The sequence below is a fragment of the Micromys minutus genome (assembly GCF_963924665.1).
Source record: "Micromys minutus genome assembly, chromosome: 3".
Lineage (NCBI taxonomy): Eukaryota > Metazoa > Chordata > Mammalia > Rodentia > Muridae > Micromys > Micromys minutus.
The window spans coordinates 80199858-80216542 of NC_137972.1; the positions used below are offsets into that span (position 1 = coordinate 80199858).

The 16685-nt window shown below is 45.0% G+C and overlaps 1 protein-coding gene across 2 annotated transcripts in view; it reads left to right on the forward strand.

Annotated features, from left to right (window-relative positions):
- Positions 1 to 7746: 7746 nt before the first annotated feature.
- The window catches only part of FANCI (FA complementation group I), a gene marked incomplete at its 5' end in the record, with an annotated part of 52002 nt that continues 43063 nt past the window's right edge, over positions 7747 to 16685 (forward strand). For both annotated transcript variants that reach the window (XM_080913843.1, XM_080913844.1), the window contains 6 exons: positions 7747 to 7830; positions 10780 to 10852; positions 13522 to 13652; positions 13992 to 14148; positions 14230 to 14287; positions 16341 to 16382. In XM_080913843.1, the coding sequence (XP_080769969.1) occupies positions 7747 to 7830; positions 10780 to 10852; positions 13522 to 13652; positions 13992 to 14148; positions 14230 to 14287; positions 16341 to 16382 (545 nt within the window). The remainder of the gene's footprint in view (positions 7831 to 10779; positions 10853 to 13521; positions 13653 to 13991; positions 14149 to 14229; positions 14288 to 16340; positions 16383 to 16685) is intronic.

The window sequence follows — 16685 nt, forward strand, 5'->3', positions numbered from 1 at the left end:
CTGGGAAGTGTTCTGGGGAGCTCCTAGTTGTCCACAGTGCAGAACCAGTGGGTACCCAGGCGAAGGGAGTGCATCTAACCCTCAGTGCAGCCAGAAACCCCTGATGAGCCCCTGAGCAGGGAGCACCCAGCCTCTGCCCTAGGCATATCACTGGGATATGAAGAATGCAAGTCCTTTAAATCATTCGGGGGTGGGGCGAGGGGTGGAATCCAAAGCCGAGGAGCTCCCTACTTTCACCTCAGGCTCTCTGTATTTAAACTCTGGGCCCAAGCAGCTCACCTTTGACGCTGGTTCTCTCTTCTGGATGTGCTCAGGGCATTGATTTCTGGAATCCAGCCCCAGAAATGTTTTGATCCCACCACAGTTCGGGGCTTACCTATAAGCAAAGGAGGTGGCATCAAAGGATACGACCTTGATCTTAGACCTCCAATTCCGGGGTTACAGTAGATTGAATTTCTATTGGTTAATTCACCTAGGCTGTGGCATCCCGTTATGTCCAAGGAGCCTCACTGGCTGTGAGGCTCATGGGAGATGACAAGAATAAGAGTCCCAGCTGCCCCCGCTAAACTGCGAAGAGGCTCTGTAAGGACCAATGAAAGCCATTGGTCACAAAGCATCTCCGTGTACCCAGAGGACTGAATAGTCCATGACATGGCCTAGTCGGAGAGGGCTGCCTACATTCAACCTGTGGGTTGTGACCCCTTGGGGAAGGGGGTGATGGACCCTTTCACAAGGGTTGCATATCAGATATCCTGCATATCAGATATTTACATTATGATTCATAAAGGTGGCAAAATTACAATTATGAAGGAGCAAGAAAACTAAATTTAGGGCTGGGGTGGGGGTCACCACAACATGATGAAGTGTATTAAAGGTTCGAAGCGTTAGGAAGGTGGCGAAGCACTGGGACAGAGCATCTCAGGACACTAGCAGGCAGGAGGCTCTCTGGGGAAGAAGAGCTCCCTGTAGCACAGTTTTCTGCTCACAGCCCTTCTCCGGCCTCCTCCTGCCCTCCCCTCCCATCCCCAGAGCCCTGGTCACCTCTAGCTCCTCTGGCTAGAACAATGGTCCCACTGTCCTCACTGGCCCACAAACCTATGCTGCTGCACTGGGTTCCCTGGCCTCCCCGGCCTCCCCGGCCCTAGCTGAGTGAGGAGATGGGGGAGGGAACTTGCGTTTGCAGGGTCAGCATAGTAGTGTAAATGCCTTTCAACTTTGTTTCTGTCATGAGTGTATGTGGACATATTCATGTCACAATTTATTGAATAAAAAAAATTCTACAGCTTTCTTGGATGCAATTTCCCAAGTAATGTTAATTTTGCTTGAAAAGTTAGCTATAGACAATCATCAGAATTTCATTCCAATCTTATTTGCCAATATTAACTCTTAGATCACACACATATGAATATACATATATATTCACACACACACACACACACACACATATATATCAGAGTGGGCATGAAAGAGTTAAAGAGGCTGCACCATTCAGAAAGGTATTCAGTAAGTCTTACAAATAAAAATGGCAGAGGTGTTCTGGCACAGAGGTATGAGACCCAAGTTTAGGAAGCATGCAGAGGCAGGCACAGTTTTGTTATTTTTTTAACGTGTGTACATGAACACCTATGTTTGTATCAGCATGCGTGAAGTGCAGGCCAGAGGACAACTGTTAGTGCCCTGTCTTGGGCTCTCACTGGTCTGGAGCTTTCCAAGTGAGCTATGCTAGCTAACCAGCGAGCCCCCAAATCTGCCTGTCCCTGTCTCTCCAGTACTGGGATTACAAATGAGCCCTCAGTAAGTGCCTACCTAGTGGCTCACATAGGGAATCTAGCTGGTGAACTGAATGGGAAAAGATTAGCTGCTTAGTTAAGGAAGTCTGCGCTTGAGTAGAAAAGCTGATGCTAATCCAAATCTATTCTTTATCTTACTAACACCCTTAATGCTGGCTGGCCACGTGCTGTCCCATTTGCAATCCCAGGCGCTTGGGAAATAGAAGCAGGAGGATTAGGAGTTCAAGACCTGTTAGCACCTTAGCATTCCTTCTAGGCTCTGCCCAGCAGTTACCTAGCAACAGCCAGGTAGGCTTGGCTTGCTATAAGAGGGACTGTTTCCCCTCTCTTTGCTTTTTTACTCTCTGCCCCTTTTCTCTCTCTCTGATCCACTTTGTTCTCTCAGACCCCTTTCTCCCTCTCCTCCTGTCTCCCCAATCCCCATGTTTCTGGCTGGCCTCCTCTTTTCTCTTCATCCTAGCTCTCTCTCTCTCTCCCCCCCCCCCCCCGTCTCTTCCTCTGCCTCTACTCCCCTCTCAACCCCTCTTCTCATGCTCCCAATTCTATTCTATACTAGACCCTATATGACTGGTACCTCAGAGGGGAGGGATGCCTTGGCATGGGCCCGCTGAGGCACCCTCCCGCACTGCACCGTACCACGTTCTATAAAGCATGTCCTTGGCCTTACAAAACAGGCCAGCCACAGTTATAGGGCAAGTTAAAAGCCAGCCTGGACTATGTAAGATCCTGTCTCAAAAAAACATAAGCAAAAAGTTAATAGAAAACATAGATACTATATTATTCGTGTAGCAGGGTAGATATTCATACAGACTATTCAGTAAGTGCTATGAGATGCACACATAGAAACTCAGGGATGCTAGTGAGCTTATTTAACCTACATAGACTGTCAACAGATCTAGACTTGAATGGTGCAGTCCCAGAAGGGGTTTGGAAGAAAGGTTTTGTGGGGAGACGGGATGAAGTCATCTGTTTCTTTAGTGAACGGTTCCTCTCACGCACCACTCTCAAACTCAGCTGTAGGCTTTAGCTTCTTCTCAGTTCAATGTAGAGACAGAAATGTAGAAGAGTCCCAGCCAGGAGCACGGGAAGACAGCTGTCATGGTTTTGAATATGCTTGGCATTATTTGAAGGTGTGGCCTTGTTGGAATAGTCACTGTGGGTGTGAGCTTTAAGACCCTCATCCTAGCTGTCTGGAAGGCATTCAGATGAAGATGCAGAATTCTCATTTCCTCCAGCACCATGTCTGCCTACCTGGATGCTGGCATGTCCCCACCTTGATGATAATGAACTAAACCTCTGAGCCTGTAAGACAGCCCCAACCCTAACTAAGACAACAGCTGAGACACAACACTTTCATCCAGCAGCTGTTTCTTTCAGATCTGGTCACATAGACCCCACTGATGTTCTTCAAATCTGAAGCCTTTGGTCCTACCTACCCCTTCAGTCCCCACTGTTACAGTCTAGATTAATACCACAGACAATTTACAGCTTCATCCAAGCTACTTCACACCTCCACACTCAGCTCGTCATCAAACAAGCTCTGGGGCACTTATCTGACAAGGACATGGTTAGACATATTCATGCCCTTCCCCCCACTGCCCCTAATAGTAAGGTAACACATGCCCTCAGCTTCTCCTCTGCCGCCCTAAGCACCCTCGAGTGCGTAGCTAGCCAGGAGCTTGTTGATTCTGAGCACTGTGCACAAGCTGTACCCTCAAACTAAAGTAGAATTTCAGTCCACTGCTTCATTGAGCTTGGCGGTGTACTCAGGTGTTTATTAACAAATGTAATGAACATTCACTGCTTCTGGGAAGGTACCAACTAAACATTGAAGTTATGCAAGGAGGTAGAGGTTAGCTTACGCTTACACACACACACACACACACACACACACACACACACACACCTGCCTTTCACGCCATCAACTGACTCAACCCCTTCTGCACTGACTTCAACTACAGAGCTCTAAGAAAGCCTAATCCGTTCATACCACAACGCGCATGCTCACTCTGAGGTCCCCCAAAGCGAATGAGCAAGTTGCACCTTCCTCTCTCGCGAATTTGGGCCATTATCTATGCAAAGATCCTCCCCCACTTTGTCATCTGAAATGGTACGCCCCAGCGAGTTAGGAAGTCGGAAGTGCGCGGCGGAGGCGGGACCTGTTGCTCTGGGCAGCGGAAGTGCGGCTGCGTGGAGTTGAGCGGGAATTTTGGAAGGCTCCTGCGCTGAGGTTGAGGTGACTGTCCAGGGTCTGCTTACAGGGAGGGAGGAAGTGGGACGGTGAGGACAGGCGGGCTCCCTTTGCGACGTGGCGTCCCGCCGTGCCTGGTTCCTGCTCAGGGGTCGGGGACGTCAGCTTTGACGGGTTTCTCCGTGGCGCGCCCCGCTCAGCCCTCCCTATTGGTCCTGCCCTGAAGGGTCGGTGCTGCTTCTGGAGGGTTCCCCAGCCCGGCTTCGCACGTGGAGCCCGTGGGAAGACAGGCCTTTGGCTTCGCGTTGGGTAGGCAGGATACTCAAGACGTGCACTCTGGAGCAGAACGGAGCTCCAAAAGCTAACGACCTCACTGGATGTTTTATTTTGGTTTCCATTTATATAGACATATAACATGCAAAACAATCACCCAGTCATCACTAAACACTTAGTATTTTTTCGGAACTGTATATAGAAGTTAGGCTAGCAAAATCTACATTAGCTGCCTTATTTTATAGTTTCCGTTTCCTTTTCCTTTTCGTTTTGTTTTTGAGGCAGTGTCTGATATTGGCTACAAATGTGTAGCCGAGGATGATCCAGTTTCATTGGAGTGCTGAGATTACTAGAGTGTATCACCGTGCCAGATTTACAGTTCTAAGGTTGTGACGTCATCAAACCCAGGGCTTTCAGGCCTGCTAAGCAGTTCTACCAGCTGAGTTCCCACATCAGATATTTGTTAGGTCCTTAATGTAAGCTTGTTACTGTGCTCAAGATAACAACGATAAAACTGGAAACACTTATGGAACTGTAGACACCAGTGGGAGACCTAGTCATAAATTTAAAATGTAATATTAAAAGTTGGGGGGGGACTAGTGAGATGGCCCCGCGGTTAAGAGCACACTGGCTGCTCTTCCAGAACTCAGATTGTCAGCGAGACAGACTTTGAACTCAAAGTCCTGAGTTCAATTCCCAGCAACCACATGGTGGCTCACAACTATCTATAGGGGGATCTGCTGCCCTCTTCAGGCAGGCGTGTATATGCAGCAGAGCGCTCATACATTAAACTTTTTTTTTTTTTTAAGTTGGTAACATTGTGGAAGGAATTTCACTGGTTGTATGTAATGGGGAGCATTTAACCGGATCATCTGAGAGGGTGTGGGTTGAGCTGCAGTCTGAAGATTTTATAGAAATTGAGAGCAAGATGAGAAGTTGTTTATAAGGGGGGGGGGTTGAAGGACAGAAAATAATTCATTGTTCTTAGAAGAGTGATAAAATTAGAAACACAATTAGCTCCATGTCCCTTTTTGTGACTTAAATACCCATTACCTACAATTAGTCCTTTCTCATCACAAAATTGGAATCCTATTTTTCTGGTTTTGGTGGTGGGTAAGTGCATAAGAGCATTCTTCATTCAGAAGGTGTAAAACCCAGTGTGAAGCTCCACAGCTTCAGAATGGCTGTTAGAACTGTGTAGAAGGTCACTGACTTGTGTAGACTTTGAGTATGGTTAATTCTATTATGTGTTTTTGTGTTTTTTTTCCTAATTCTTTATTTAACATAATAAAGACAGACTATTGTGATAAAAGAAGTTAGGCCTGGGCTTAGACCTACAGGGCATATGTGTGGAGCTGCTCTCTGAGGCCAGAAGAGAGTTCTAAGCAGTTGGGAGTCACCTGATGTGGGTGCTAGGAATGGAATTCAGCACCTCTGGAAGAGCATTGGAGGCTCCAACACTGAGCCATCTCTCCAGGACTGTGTGTGTGTGTGTGTGTGTGTGTGTGTGTGTGTGTGTGAGAGAGAGAGAGAGAGAGAGAGAGAGAGAGAGAGAGAGAGAGAGAGAAGTTGTTTTTTGTTGTTGTTGGTTTTGTTTTTTGTGGTCCTGGCTGTCCTGGAGCTCACTGTATAGACCAGACTTGCCTTGAGCCCATAGAGATCCACCTGCTTCTGCCTCCCGGATACTGGAATTAAAGGAGTGCACTACTGCCTCCTGGCTTCCCTTCTTCCTTTTTCCCTATTTCCTCCTCTTCTTCCTCTTCCCTTTTCTCCACTTTTTGAATTTTTGTCTAATAAGAAAGCAATGGGGGCTGGAAAGATGACTCAGGAGTTAAGAGCACTGACTGATCTTTCAGAGGTCCCGAGTTCAATTCCCAGCAACCACATGGTGGCTCACAACCATCTCTAATGAGATCTGATGCCCTCTTCTGGCGTGTCTGAAGACAGTGACAGTGTACTTATATATAATAAGTAAATCTTAAAAAAAAAAAAAAGGCAATGAAAAATTACTTCTAAGATAAAGATAGGTTGGAAGGAAACTATATTATTGGTTTTTGTTTTAAAAAATATGGCTGTGTAGAGGGGAACAAGTGAGGAAACTGTTGTGTAGTGGTTTGGTGCTGGGTGATGGTGGCCCTGAAGTAATGAAGTCGGAGAAGATGTGGGAGGTAGAGTCAGAGTCAGCTGAGATCTGGAGGTGAGAGTGTTTCCTGAGGATTTGTCAGGCTTCTGGGTGGAGCCACTGAGTGGATACTGGCGTGGGAACAGGAGGGAGAGGAGAAAGGTGGGCTCCCCCTGCAGTCTGCATTCACATCTTCACTTCCACATTACTCCATCCTATGTCCGGTGTGCCTCCATGCATCTCACGGCCCGGCCCACCCCTCTCCAAGAGTCTTTATCTTTCCCACTGACAGCTCCAGGCCATCTCTCAGTTTCCTCTTTTTCCACATTCCCTTCCCGCTTTGATGTGCACATTAAATTGATGTTCGGTTGCCTCAGAGACCGTTTTTTAGTCTCATCAGACTCTCTTGCTCACAAACGGTGGCTGTCATTAAGATCTAAGTTTCTAAGCTGACACTCAAGATCTTGTTGCTTCCCAACCCCTCTTTGTAGCCTCGTACTACTTTACTTGGCTACCATCGAAGCCAGTCTCCTGTTCCCCAACACAGTTGTCAGTTCAGACTTGCCTGCCTTTGTTTATGATGCCCTCCTTCCCAGAACTGTAGATCATCGGGTTGTCTTGGCTACCCAAATTTATTCTCTTAATTTCCAGTTCAGACTTTTCTCCTGGAAACAGTTTGAGTGTCACCAGCGCCTCCCTTGTTTTGGTCTTACTCTTCAGTTTGTTGAGACAGAGTCTCTTGTAGCTTAGGCTGGTCGCAAACTCACTATGTAATTGAGTGCTGGTCTTGAATTCCTAAGCCTGCCTTTTCTTTTCTTGGTTTGAACTAAACAGCTAGTACATGTGATCTCCCCCACCTTCCACAAGTTGCTCCCACTTCCCTGCTCTCTTATTTTTTTCTTTTTGATGGTATGGGAATTGAACCCAGGGCCTTGTGCGTTCTAAACAAACCCTGTACCCCTGAGCCACATCTTCACCTCACTTGTTTTTATTATACCATCTAAGTGGCTCTTTTCATTTACGATGTTGTTGGTTTACTCATTTGTTGAACAATATTTTATAGTATGTTTATATAGTCCTATGTATTTACAGTATATTTGGTATATAACTAATTGCTATTTTGGCTTTAGGTATTATGTTGAATGGATGGGGAAAATGTATACAAGGGCTATGAAACCTCTTACAGAATTGTGGGAAATTCTTAAGACTTGACTAGGATAAGCATCATCTCCTTACGCTAGGCCTCTATCTGCTGAGCATACCTGTGTTGTTTGTAGCAGGTGTGACTTACTCAGGTTTACTTCTAGAAGCTTCTAACTGTGGGTTTTTTTTTTTTTTTTTTTACTTACAGTTCTCTGAGATGAGCAACCATGGATCTGAAAATTTTATCTCTAGCAACAGATAAAACTACAGATAAACTGCAGGAATTTCTCCAAACCCTGAAAGCTGATGATGTGAGTACTGTCAAAGGCTGTGTAAGCGAGAAAGAGCGCAGCAGCCACAGAGCCACAGGGGTGCTCTGGTGAGCTCTCGCCGGTGTTAGGAGATGGGGTTTACTTGTTTACTTGATAAACACAGACACCGACCTGTAAGCTGCAATCCTGCTACTGGGGAAACCAAGAAGATTACAAGTTTATGTTCTGCCTGAACTAAATAAAAAAGTACAGAGAGGGTGAGGTACAGTTCAGTGGCAGAAGACTCTCGGTGTGCACAGGTCCCAGATGCAGTCTGAGATTAAACAGGATAACTGAAAGCAATTTGTAATCAGTTTTAAATCAGAAATAACCTTAGACTGCCTTCACACAAGCATATACAAATCAGTATATTTTTGGCTTTTCATTTTTTTTTTATTCTGTGTGTATTTGCCTGCGTGTGTATCATGTGCATAGCTGGTGCCCATGGAAGCCAGGAGGTCATCAGATCCCCTAGACTTGACGTTACAGATGGTTTCGAGTCACCATGTAGGTGCTGGGAGTCCTCTGGAAGCACAGCAGGTGCTATTAACCGATGAACCATCTCCAGCCCGAGTCAGTGTATTTCTGTAGTCCTCAGGGCTGTTGCATCTGAAGCTATGTAGAGGCTGCAGCTATGGATGCCAAGCACTAGTTTGTTTGCTGACATGTCCTTGTTTGCATTCTTCTGTAAGAACAGAAGTTCATAAGCAGAAAGAATTTTTTTTAAGTTATTGGTAAAAGAAAACCAATGCCTGAATCTTCACTGTAAGTCCATGATTATAAAAATGAGACAATGATGTGGTTATCAACTTGGCATGTTACCCTTATATCTCAGAGTAGAGGGTGTAAGCTCTGACAGAAACCAGGTAGAGACTAGCAGTGTGTTCTGGTAAGCTCTATGGGTAATTTGGGTGCTTACTAAAACCAAAATCTCACCATTGTCGGTAGATACTGCCACCTTCCAGGTGGTTGCTTAAGTCTGAAATTAAGAATTGCTGACTGACTTCTTTTTTCTCAGCATCACTCTGACCTTTCTTTACCTCCAAACTACGATGGATCAGACATTCTGTCTCCTTTTCCCCACCTCCTGTATTAATGTACCAAGGCTGCTATCCTAAAGGACCTCAGACTCGATGGCTTAAGTAATAACAGTTTGTTTCCTGCATCCAGGCAGCAGGGTCCAGATGTGAGCACTGGCTCTTCCCAGGCCTGTAGTGATCTGTCCCGGGTTCACCCTGTAACTTCTCATCATTTTGCAGTGACCTGCGTAGCTTGATCCCGGAACCCTGACTAGGAGTAGCAAGGGAATGAAGAAATGAACAGACTTACTAGTTGAGATCACAGAGATAAACACAAAAAAACGGGCAAGCTGTGCACCGCTGCAACCTGGAACCTCAGCACGTTTCTTGTGCACAGCACAGAGGGTTAGAGTTAGTCAGTCTCCATAGGAGCCAGCAGTCTCAGCTCTAAAACACTGAGGAAGAAGCTGCCATGGCTAGTTTTTGCATAGTAATAACTCATTCATGAGCACTTGTGCATAGACCGGGGGAAGGCTCTGCTATTCTGAGCCTGACCTGGAGGAGAGGCTCTGCTGATCCCCCATGGGTCCAAGGCCTTAGTCCTCAACATGGCTGGGCCATGCCAACCATACACAGCCACTCAGGACGTCGCCTGCTCTTCACACATCCAGGAAGTCTCCCTGCAGGAATCTCTCCTGCCTCGTCCATCCCCACCACCCACCCATCTCCCTTCCTAAGAGGCAGTGGCACTTTCCTCGAGCAGCTTCTCTTGCACATAGGTGAAACCCAGGCTTCCTGTGGGATCCTTCTTAATCTGGCCCTTGCCTGATGCTCCAACCTTTCTGTTCTCACCATTCGCCTGACGTGGGTCTTCTCTCAACACTTTGCTCTGTTGGGGCCTGAATACAGTGATGACTCCACCTCTGTGTGCACAGCCAGCCTTTTCTTTCCTGCCCAGTCTCTCCTCAAGTGTCTCTGATCCCAGAGAAGGTTTTACGGTTCTACCTGCTCTTGGTTTCCCTTTCCTCCAGCTATTGTCTGTCTCTGCTGGATTTTTTTTTTTTTTTTTTTTTTTTTTTGTCATCTTTACAATATCTCTTCTCCTGTTTTGTTTTCTCTCTTTCTCATAAACAGTCAAATTACCATGTCTATTTCATTCACCCTTAGACTGTTCTCTGAAAAAATACATGCATTAGGTGTATTGCAGATAGGTGGGCAGGTACCTCTGAATCATGCAACAGCACCTAGTGCTAACAAAAGAGTTGGTATTTGTAGATTGAAACCTCCGCCCGGCCCCCCAAACCTTTGGGATTTTGAGATAAAGTCTTACTTTGTAATGTACATAGACCTTGAGCTCCTATCTCAGCTTCCCAAATACTTTGACTAAAGGTTCTATAAATTTCTGAATAGCTATTAGGCTTTTTTTTTTTTCTTTTGGACTAGGGTCTCTAGTCCAAGCTGTTATCAAACTCCTGCTCAGCCAAGGATAACCTTGGACTTTTGATACCCCTGCCTACATCTCGGGGACACTGGGGTTACAGGTGTGTGGCCACTGCACCCAGTTTTTGGAGAGCAAGAGTTTGAACTCAGAGTCTTGTGCATACTAGGCAAGTACATTACCAGCTGAGCTGCAGCCCAGCCCAGCCCTAGTCTCTCTTTCTCTCTTTTTGAGAAGTTTCACGTTGTGGCTCTTGCTGTGTATCCTAGGGTGGCCTAGAACTCATGAACATCCTCCTGCTTCATCCTGAAGTGCTGGGATTTCAGGTCTGTATCGCCATTCCTGGCTTTCAGTCTTGGTTGTCCAGGATTCTACTGGGCTCTCCCTGCTCTATCAAAGGAGTACTTGTGTGTTTGAGTCTGACCTGGTCCATTCTGCGTACTGAGGGCCTTTGGGGAGAGATGTGTGATTGTTTTCTCCCTTTGGTTGCAGTTGACCAGTCTCCTTCAGAATCAAGCAGTGAAAGGAAGAGCTGTTGGACCATTCCTGAGAGCCGTCCTCAAAGGTGATTGACACCCCTTGTGGTGTACCTATTGGGACATTGGTTTACTTTGGGTGTCGTTGCTGTTTGTAGCCCCACTGGGACATTCTCTTTGTTCAGGAGATTCTAGAGAATCAACTAAAGGAACTCTCTCCTGGATGGGATACTCAGATACCTCACTGAAGGGAATGCCATCCTGAGACTACTGCTGATTTGGGGCATACCCTGCTTTGGTTACCCAGCGTTTTCAGACTGTGGAGACGAGAATAAGGCTTGTCCAGCACTCACAGAGGACCTAGGGAGCTCTGCGTTTGAGTGGAATGGAGTATCTTGCATGTCTCACACACAGCCTCAATTCCCAGTGTAGCACGTTTGTTTTATTATCTTGAACAATGGCTCCATGTTCAGATTGTGACCCAGAGTGGTTTCGTAAATTGTGGTAGGATTAAAATTATTTACTTATTTATAGACAGTATCTCACCATGTAGCCCCAGCTGGTCTGGAACTTGCTTAGGCTGGCCTTGAACTCACAGAAATTCACCTGCCTCTGCCTTCTGAGTGCTGGGATTCAAAGCGTGCACAAGTATGATCAGCCCTAAATATTTTTCTTTTCGTGTGTGTGTGTGTGTGTGTGTGTGTGCGCGCGTGCGCGCGCGCGCAGTGCCCACAGAGGTGAAAGGAGGGTGTCTGATCCCTCAGCACTAGAGTTGCAGGTGGTTTCTAAGCTGCCTGATGTGGGTGCTGGGAACTGAATGAACTCAGGTTTAACTCTTAACTGTTAAGCCATCTCCCCAAGCCCATCCTTACCCGTCTTGTGACACAGGCCTGTCTGTATTGTAGGCTGGGCTCAGCCTCACAGGGTCATCCTCCTTTAGCTTCCTAGGTATAGGGATCACAACTGTGCACTGCTGTGCCTGTCTCCAGGTGTTTGGTTGGTTTTTAGGTTTTGAGACAGGATCTCATTACACTTGAAACTGTAATCCTCCTGCCTCTACCTCTCACCTACTAGGATATAGATATAATCTATAAGCCCAGGTGTGGTAGAAGAAAATTGTACAAGTCAAAATTAAAAGTGACTTTAGTCCACTCAAGAAAGTAGAGGCATTAGGATGGCTTTAAGTTCCAGCCTGGTTTACATAAATAAGTTCCAGGAAAGCCAGGGCTACAGAGAGAGACCCTGTCTCAGGAAAAAAAAGTGACTTTAGTCTCGACAGTTATAGATCCTCCTGTCTCTGCCTCCTGAGTGCTGGGATCAAACATTGGCATCATCGCAATGAATTTTATGAGTCAGCCTTTATGAAAACTTGTTGACAATGGCAGTTGCCTGTCTGTATTTCAAGAAGAAAAAATAGGGACAGCTCCTTCCTTGGTCAGATAAACCCAGACAGATTATTATGGCTCCACTTTTTTTTTTTTTTTTTTTTTTTTTTTTTATGAATACACTATAACTATCCTTGGACACACCAGCACAGGGTATTGATCCTTGTTACAGATGGTTGTGAGTCACCATGTGGTTGCTGGGAATTGAACTCAGGACCTCTGGCTTGAGAATCTGAAACCTGAAAGCCACCAGAAACATACTAACTCCAGCAAGGCCTCCTCTCCAGCAAGTGCCACTCCCTATGAGCCTGTGGGGCCATTTTCATTCAAACTACCACACAGTAAGCAGCTTTGGCTGGCCTGAAGCTCACTGTGTAAATTAGGCTGGCCTCAAACCTACAGATCCTCCTGCCTCTGCCTCCTGAGTGCTGGGATCAAACATGTGCACCATCACAATGGATTTTATTTTTCTCAAATAAAAATCTACAATAAATGCCTCATCTCTGTAAACCCCAAGCCACCCCTGTCAAAAGACACCTACTCTGACTCCGATCGTCATAATTGCTCCTCAGGACACTGTATTAGTCTCTTTCCCTCACAGTGCTCATGTGCACAGGTTCGTATGTGTGTAAGCGCAGGTGAACGCATGCCATGAAGCACACTTAGGAGTCTGAGGACAGCCTTAGGTGTCCATCTCTGCTTCTCATTGTCAGTGAGACAGGATCTCTGCTTTCCCACTGCGTCTTTGAGGTTGACCCAGGAGCTTCCAGGACTCTCCTTTTTCCACCTCCCATCTCCCTGCTGGATCACAGAGGCTCACACTATGCATACAGCTTTTTTGGGGGCTCTGGGATTTGAACTCCAGTCCTTACACTTGCATGGAACACACTTTTACCCACTGAGCCAAGTCCCTAGCCTAATGCCCCCTCCCCTGCTTCCCAAATGCTGAGTTAAAGGAGTGTTGTACTGTGTCGAGTTGGGTTTTCTTATATAGACGCTCCTTTGGCTTAATCTTTGGCTCATATTGGAATTAAGATTGTCTCCTTTTGTCTGTGTTCTTGTATCTTATGGAAGAGAAGGGTTTTCACCGTCCTTACTCTACTGACAAAACTTACTGAGAATGTTCTGACTTAAAGCGTTAAGCTTGGGTAAGCGAGACCTCATTCTCAAATTGCTGCACTGTATGAATAATACAGTGTGACAAAATACATTAGTGAAGCGGGTGACAGGACAGTCAGAACCCCTCCATATCACTGTTCCAACACCACTGTTCTGCTTCAGTGTTACGTTACAGACTTGTTTAAGCTTCCTATTTATATCTGTGTGCTTCCTTTCTTTTTCCCTTTGTTCTGTTCCCTGTTTCAAATGTCAAGGCTCCCCCTGCTCTGAGGAAGATGGCGCCCTTAGGAGATACAGGATATATTCTTGCTGTATCCAGTTGGTTGAATCAGGAGATTTGCAGCAAGATGTCGCATCGGAGCTCATAGGATTACTGATGCTGGAGGTAAGGCCGAAGGACAATGTCAAGTGCCAAACCTAATCTAGTTCCTACACAGGAATAAGAGCTTGGCTTGTGGCATGCACCACTCAGACCATGCTTATCCGGTGGTGCCGTAGATGTAAATCTCTTGGCAGGTGTTGAAAGCATTAAGGGATTGATGGAGGATTCTAACCTTTGAAGTTCTTTACAGTTTCGAATATGGAACAGAACAGCACAGTTCCATGAGACCCTTCCAGTGCCCTGTGGGAGGTCCTGTCATTCTGTCTTTCAGCAATAGACTTGTTTCACATAACGTTTTCAAACGCCGGATTCCTGATTAAGATTCTCTTCTGGAACTTTTAGGTTCACCATTTTCCAGGCCCGATACTTGTTGACTTGGCCAATGACTTTGTGGGTGCTGTCAGAGAGGATCGGCTAGTGAATGGAAAATCTTTGGAGTTGTTACCCATCATCCTTACTGCCTTGGCTACCAAGAAGGAAGTCCTGGCTTGTGGGAAAGGTAGTTTTCTTCAGGTTCTAATGACTTTTTTTTTTCATATTATGAATCAGTTTCATCCTTTTTTGTGTGTGTGTGTTTTAGGTGATTTGAATGGGGAGGAATGTAAGAAGCAATTGATTGACACCTTGTGTTCTGTCAGGTGAGTCTTATAAAGGTATAGGAGTGTCTCAGGACTACACATGGTCAAAAGCCTAATAGTGATTCCCTTCCGGGAACTGATATTTGTAAAGTGGGTTTTCTTTTTTGTTGTTATTGTTGTTGTTGCTGTTGGGGATTTTTCCTGTCTTTACTATTTTTCTTATTAATTATACAAATGGATTTTTTTAAAACTAACTTTTAAACACTAGGATACAAAGTAATGAGTTTCATTATGGCATTTTCATCCATGTGTTATTATACTCTAGTTAATTGTTCATTAATCCCTCTTCATTGTACTCTCCATTTCCCCTGCCTCCCCCTCCTCTCCTCAAATCATACCTCCTTTTTGTCTGTCTGTCTCTCTCTCTCTTTCGCACGCTCTCTCTCTCTCTCTCTCTCTCTCTCTTTCTCTATCACACACACTCACACACACATTTAACTAGGTAATTTTGTTTATTGTTTTGAGACTGGGTTTCACTATATAGCTTAGGCTGCCCTCGAACTTAAGCTCTCCATGCCTCTGCCTGCTGAGGGCTGGCATTGTAGAATGCTATAATTACAGGCTGGTGCCACCATCCCTAGCTAGCCGTGTTTGTAACATTTTTTGCTCATTTTGTTGATTGTTGTTGTTTACATACTACCATAAGAGCCAGGCATGGTGCCGAGTGCCTATAATCCTAGCACTCAGGAAGTGGAGGCAGGAGGATCAGGAGCTCAAAGTCACTTGTTGTGTAGCGAATTGAAGAGCAATTTGAGATACAGCTGTTTCAGAAATGGAATAAGCAGTTGTCTTCCATCATTTGGTTGGAAGTTGATGGCTTCCATCATTAGTGGAGCTTGCATGCTTTTCTGATCTCTCTCTCTCTCTCTCTCTCTCTCTCTCTCTCTCTCTCTCTCTCTCTGTGTGTGTGTGTGTGTGTGTGTGTGTGTCCACACTCACATGCTCCCATTCCTGACAAACTCGAGGCATGCTTTCCCAGACACTCTGGGCTTTCTCCCTGCTAAAAGCTCCCCAACAGTAACGGCACATCTCTGCCGGTTGCTAGCTGTGCTTATCTTTGAGATGAGGTGTGGAGTTTTCTCTTCCTCTTCTCTAGCTCCCTTCCTCCAGGCAGTTGCCTGAAACTATGTTTATTTGACTCTTTGTTTTACTTCAGCTGCATAGTACTCTAAATATGATTTGGTGAGTCCTGATAGCTTAAAGGTAGAAGTGTTGTCTAGTTCATTTGTATTTTAGTTCTTTATTTTTAAAAACACTTTAATTCTTTTATTTTTGAAACAAGGTCTCATTTTGTTGCTCAGGGTTAACTTCAGATCTGTGAATCTGTCTGAATCTCCTAAGTGCTGGGATTACAGGCATGTGTTGTCAGGCCTAGCTAATTTATTTATCTTTTTAAAGACATGCTCTCCATAAAGACCTTACACTCATGATCCTTCTGCCGTAGCCTCTGGAATACTGGCGTTGTAGGTCTGTGCTAACAGTCCTGGTTCAAGTATTTTTTCTGATTGAAAAAAAAACTGCTGTGATGTGTTTATTTACCTGAGTGACGTTTTGTTTAGTATGTATGTGAACGGTGTCTCAAGTAATAAATTGGGTGATTTGTGAGCATGTGCTTTTTAAAAAGTTATAACTTATACATTCTGTGAAATATAAATAAAGTCTGTGTAAAATGTATATTAAGTGTGTATGTAAATGTATATAAAGTGTGTTTGCGTCCCATGATTTTACTGGTGTTGGCTATCAAAGTTGTTTGTTTACTGGTGAATTAAAGAGGAATTATTTATCCTATTTATTTATGTTTGTATTTCTTAAAAAGGCAGGTCCCATTTAGCCCTCAAACCTGCCGTGTAGGGGAGGGAGACTTTGAACTTGAGCTGTAGGTACACACTGCCTCTGAAGTGACAAGATCCCAGGGCTACTGTGCCAACCTGTTTTAAATTAGTTTGTCTCACCTCCCAGTATTGAAAACCAAACTTGAAATGCCCCCTTTCCTCATTAGTTTTATAAATTATGTATAAAGGAATTAAAATGAAATAAACTTGTATTTTTCCAGATGGGCACACCGATATGTGATCCAACTCACTTCTATGTTCAAGTAAGCATTGTTTCTGTGTCTGTGTCAAGCTTTGTCAACAAACCTGCAAGGAACTGAAGCTCAGCGAGCTCACCCCTCACTTTTCTGAGCAGTAGCCTCTGCTCCCCTCCCTTTCGGCTTAATGTATTAAATGTTTAAGCGCTTTACTTTGAAATGACCTCATTTAGATACATGTATTGGTTCCTTTAAAAGATTAGTCATTAGAGAAAACCTAAAGAGTACTACTGTAGCCTGATAAATACTTTGTTCTTTAACTCCAAATCATATTAAAGACTTTTATTATTTCTTTATCTGTACACATGT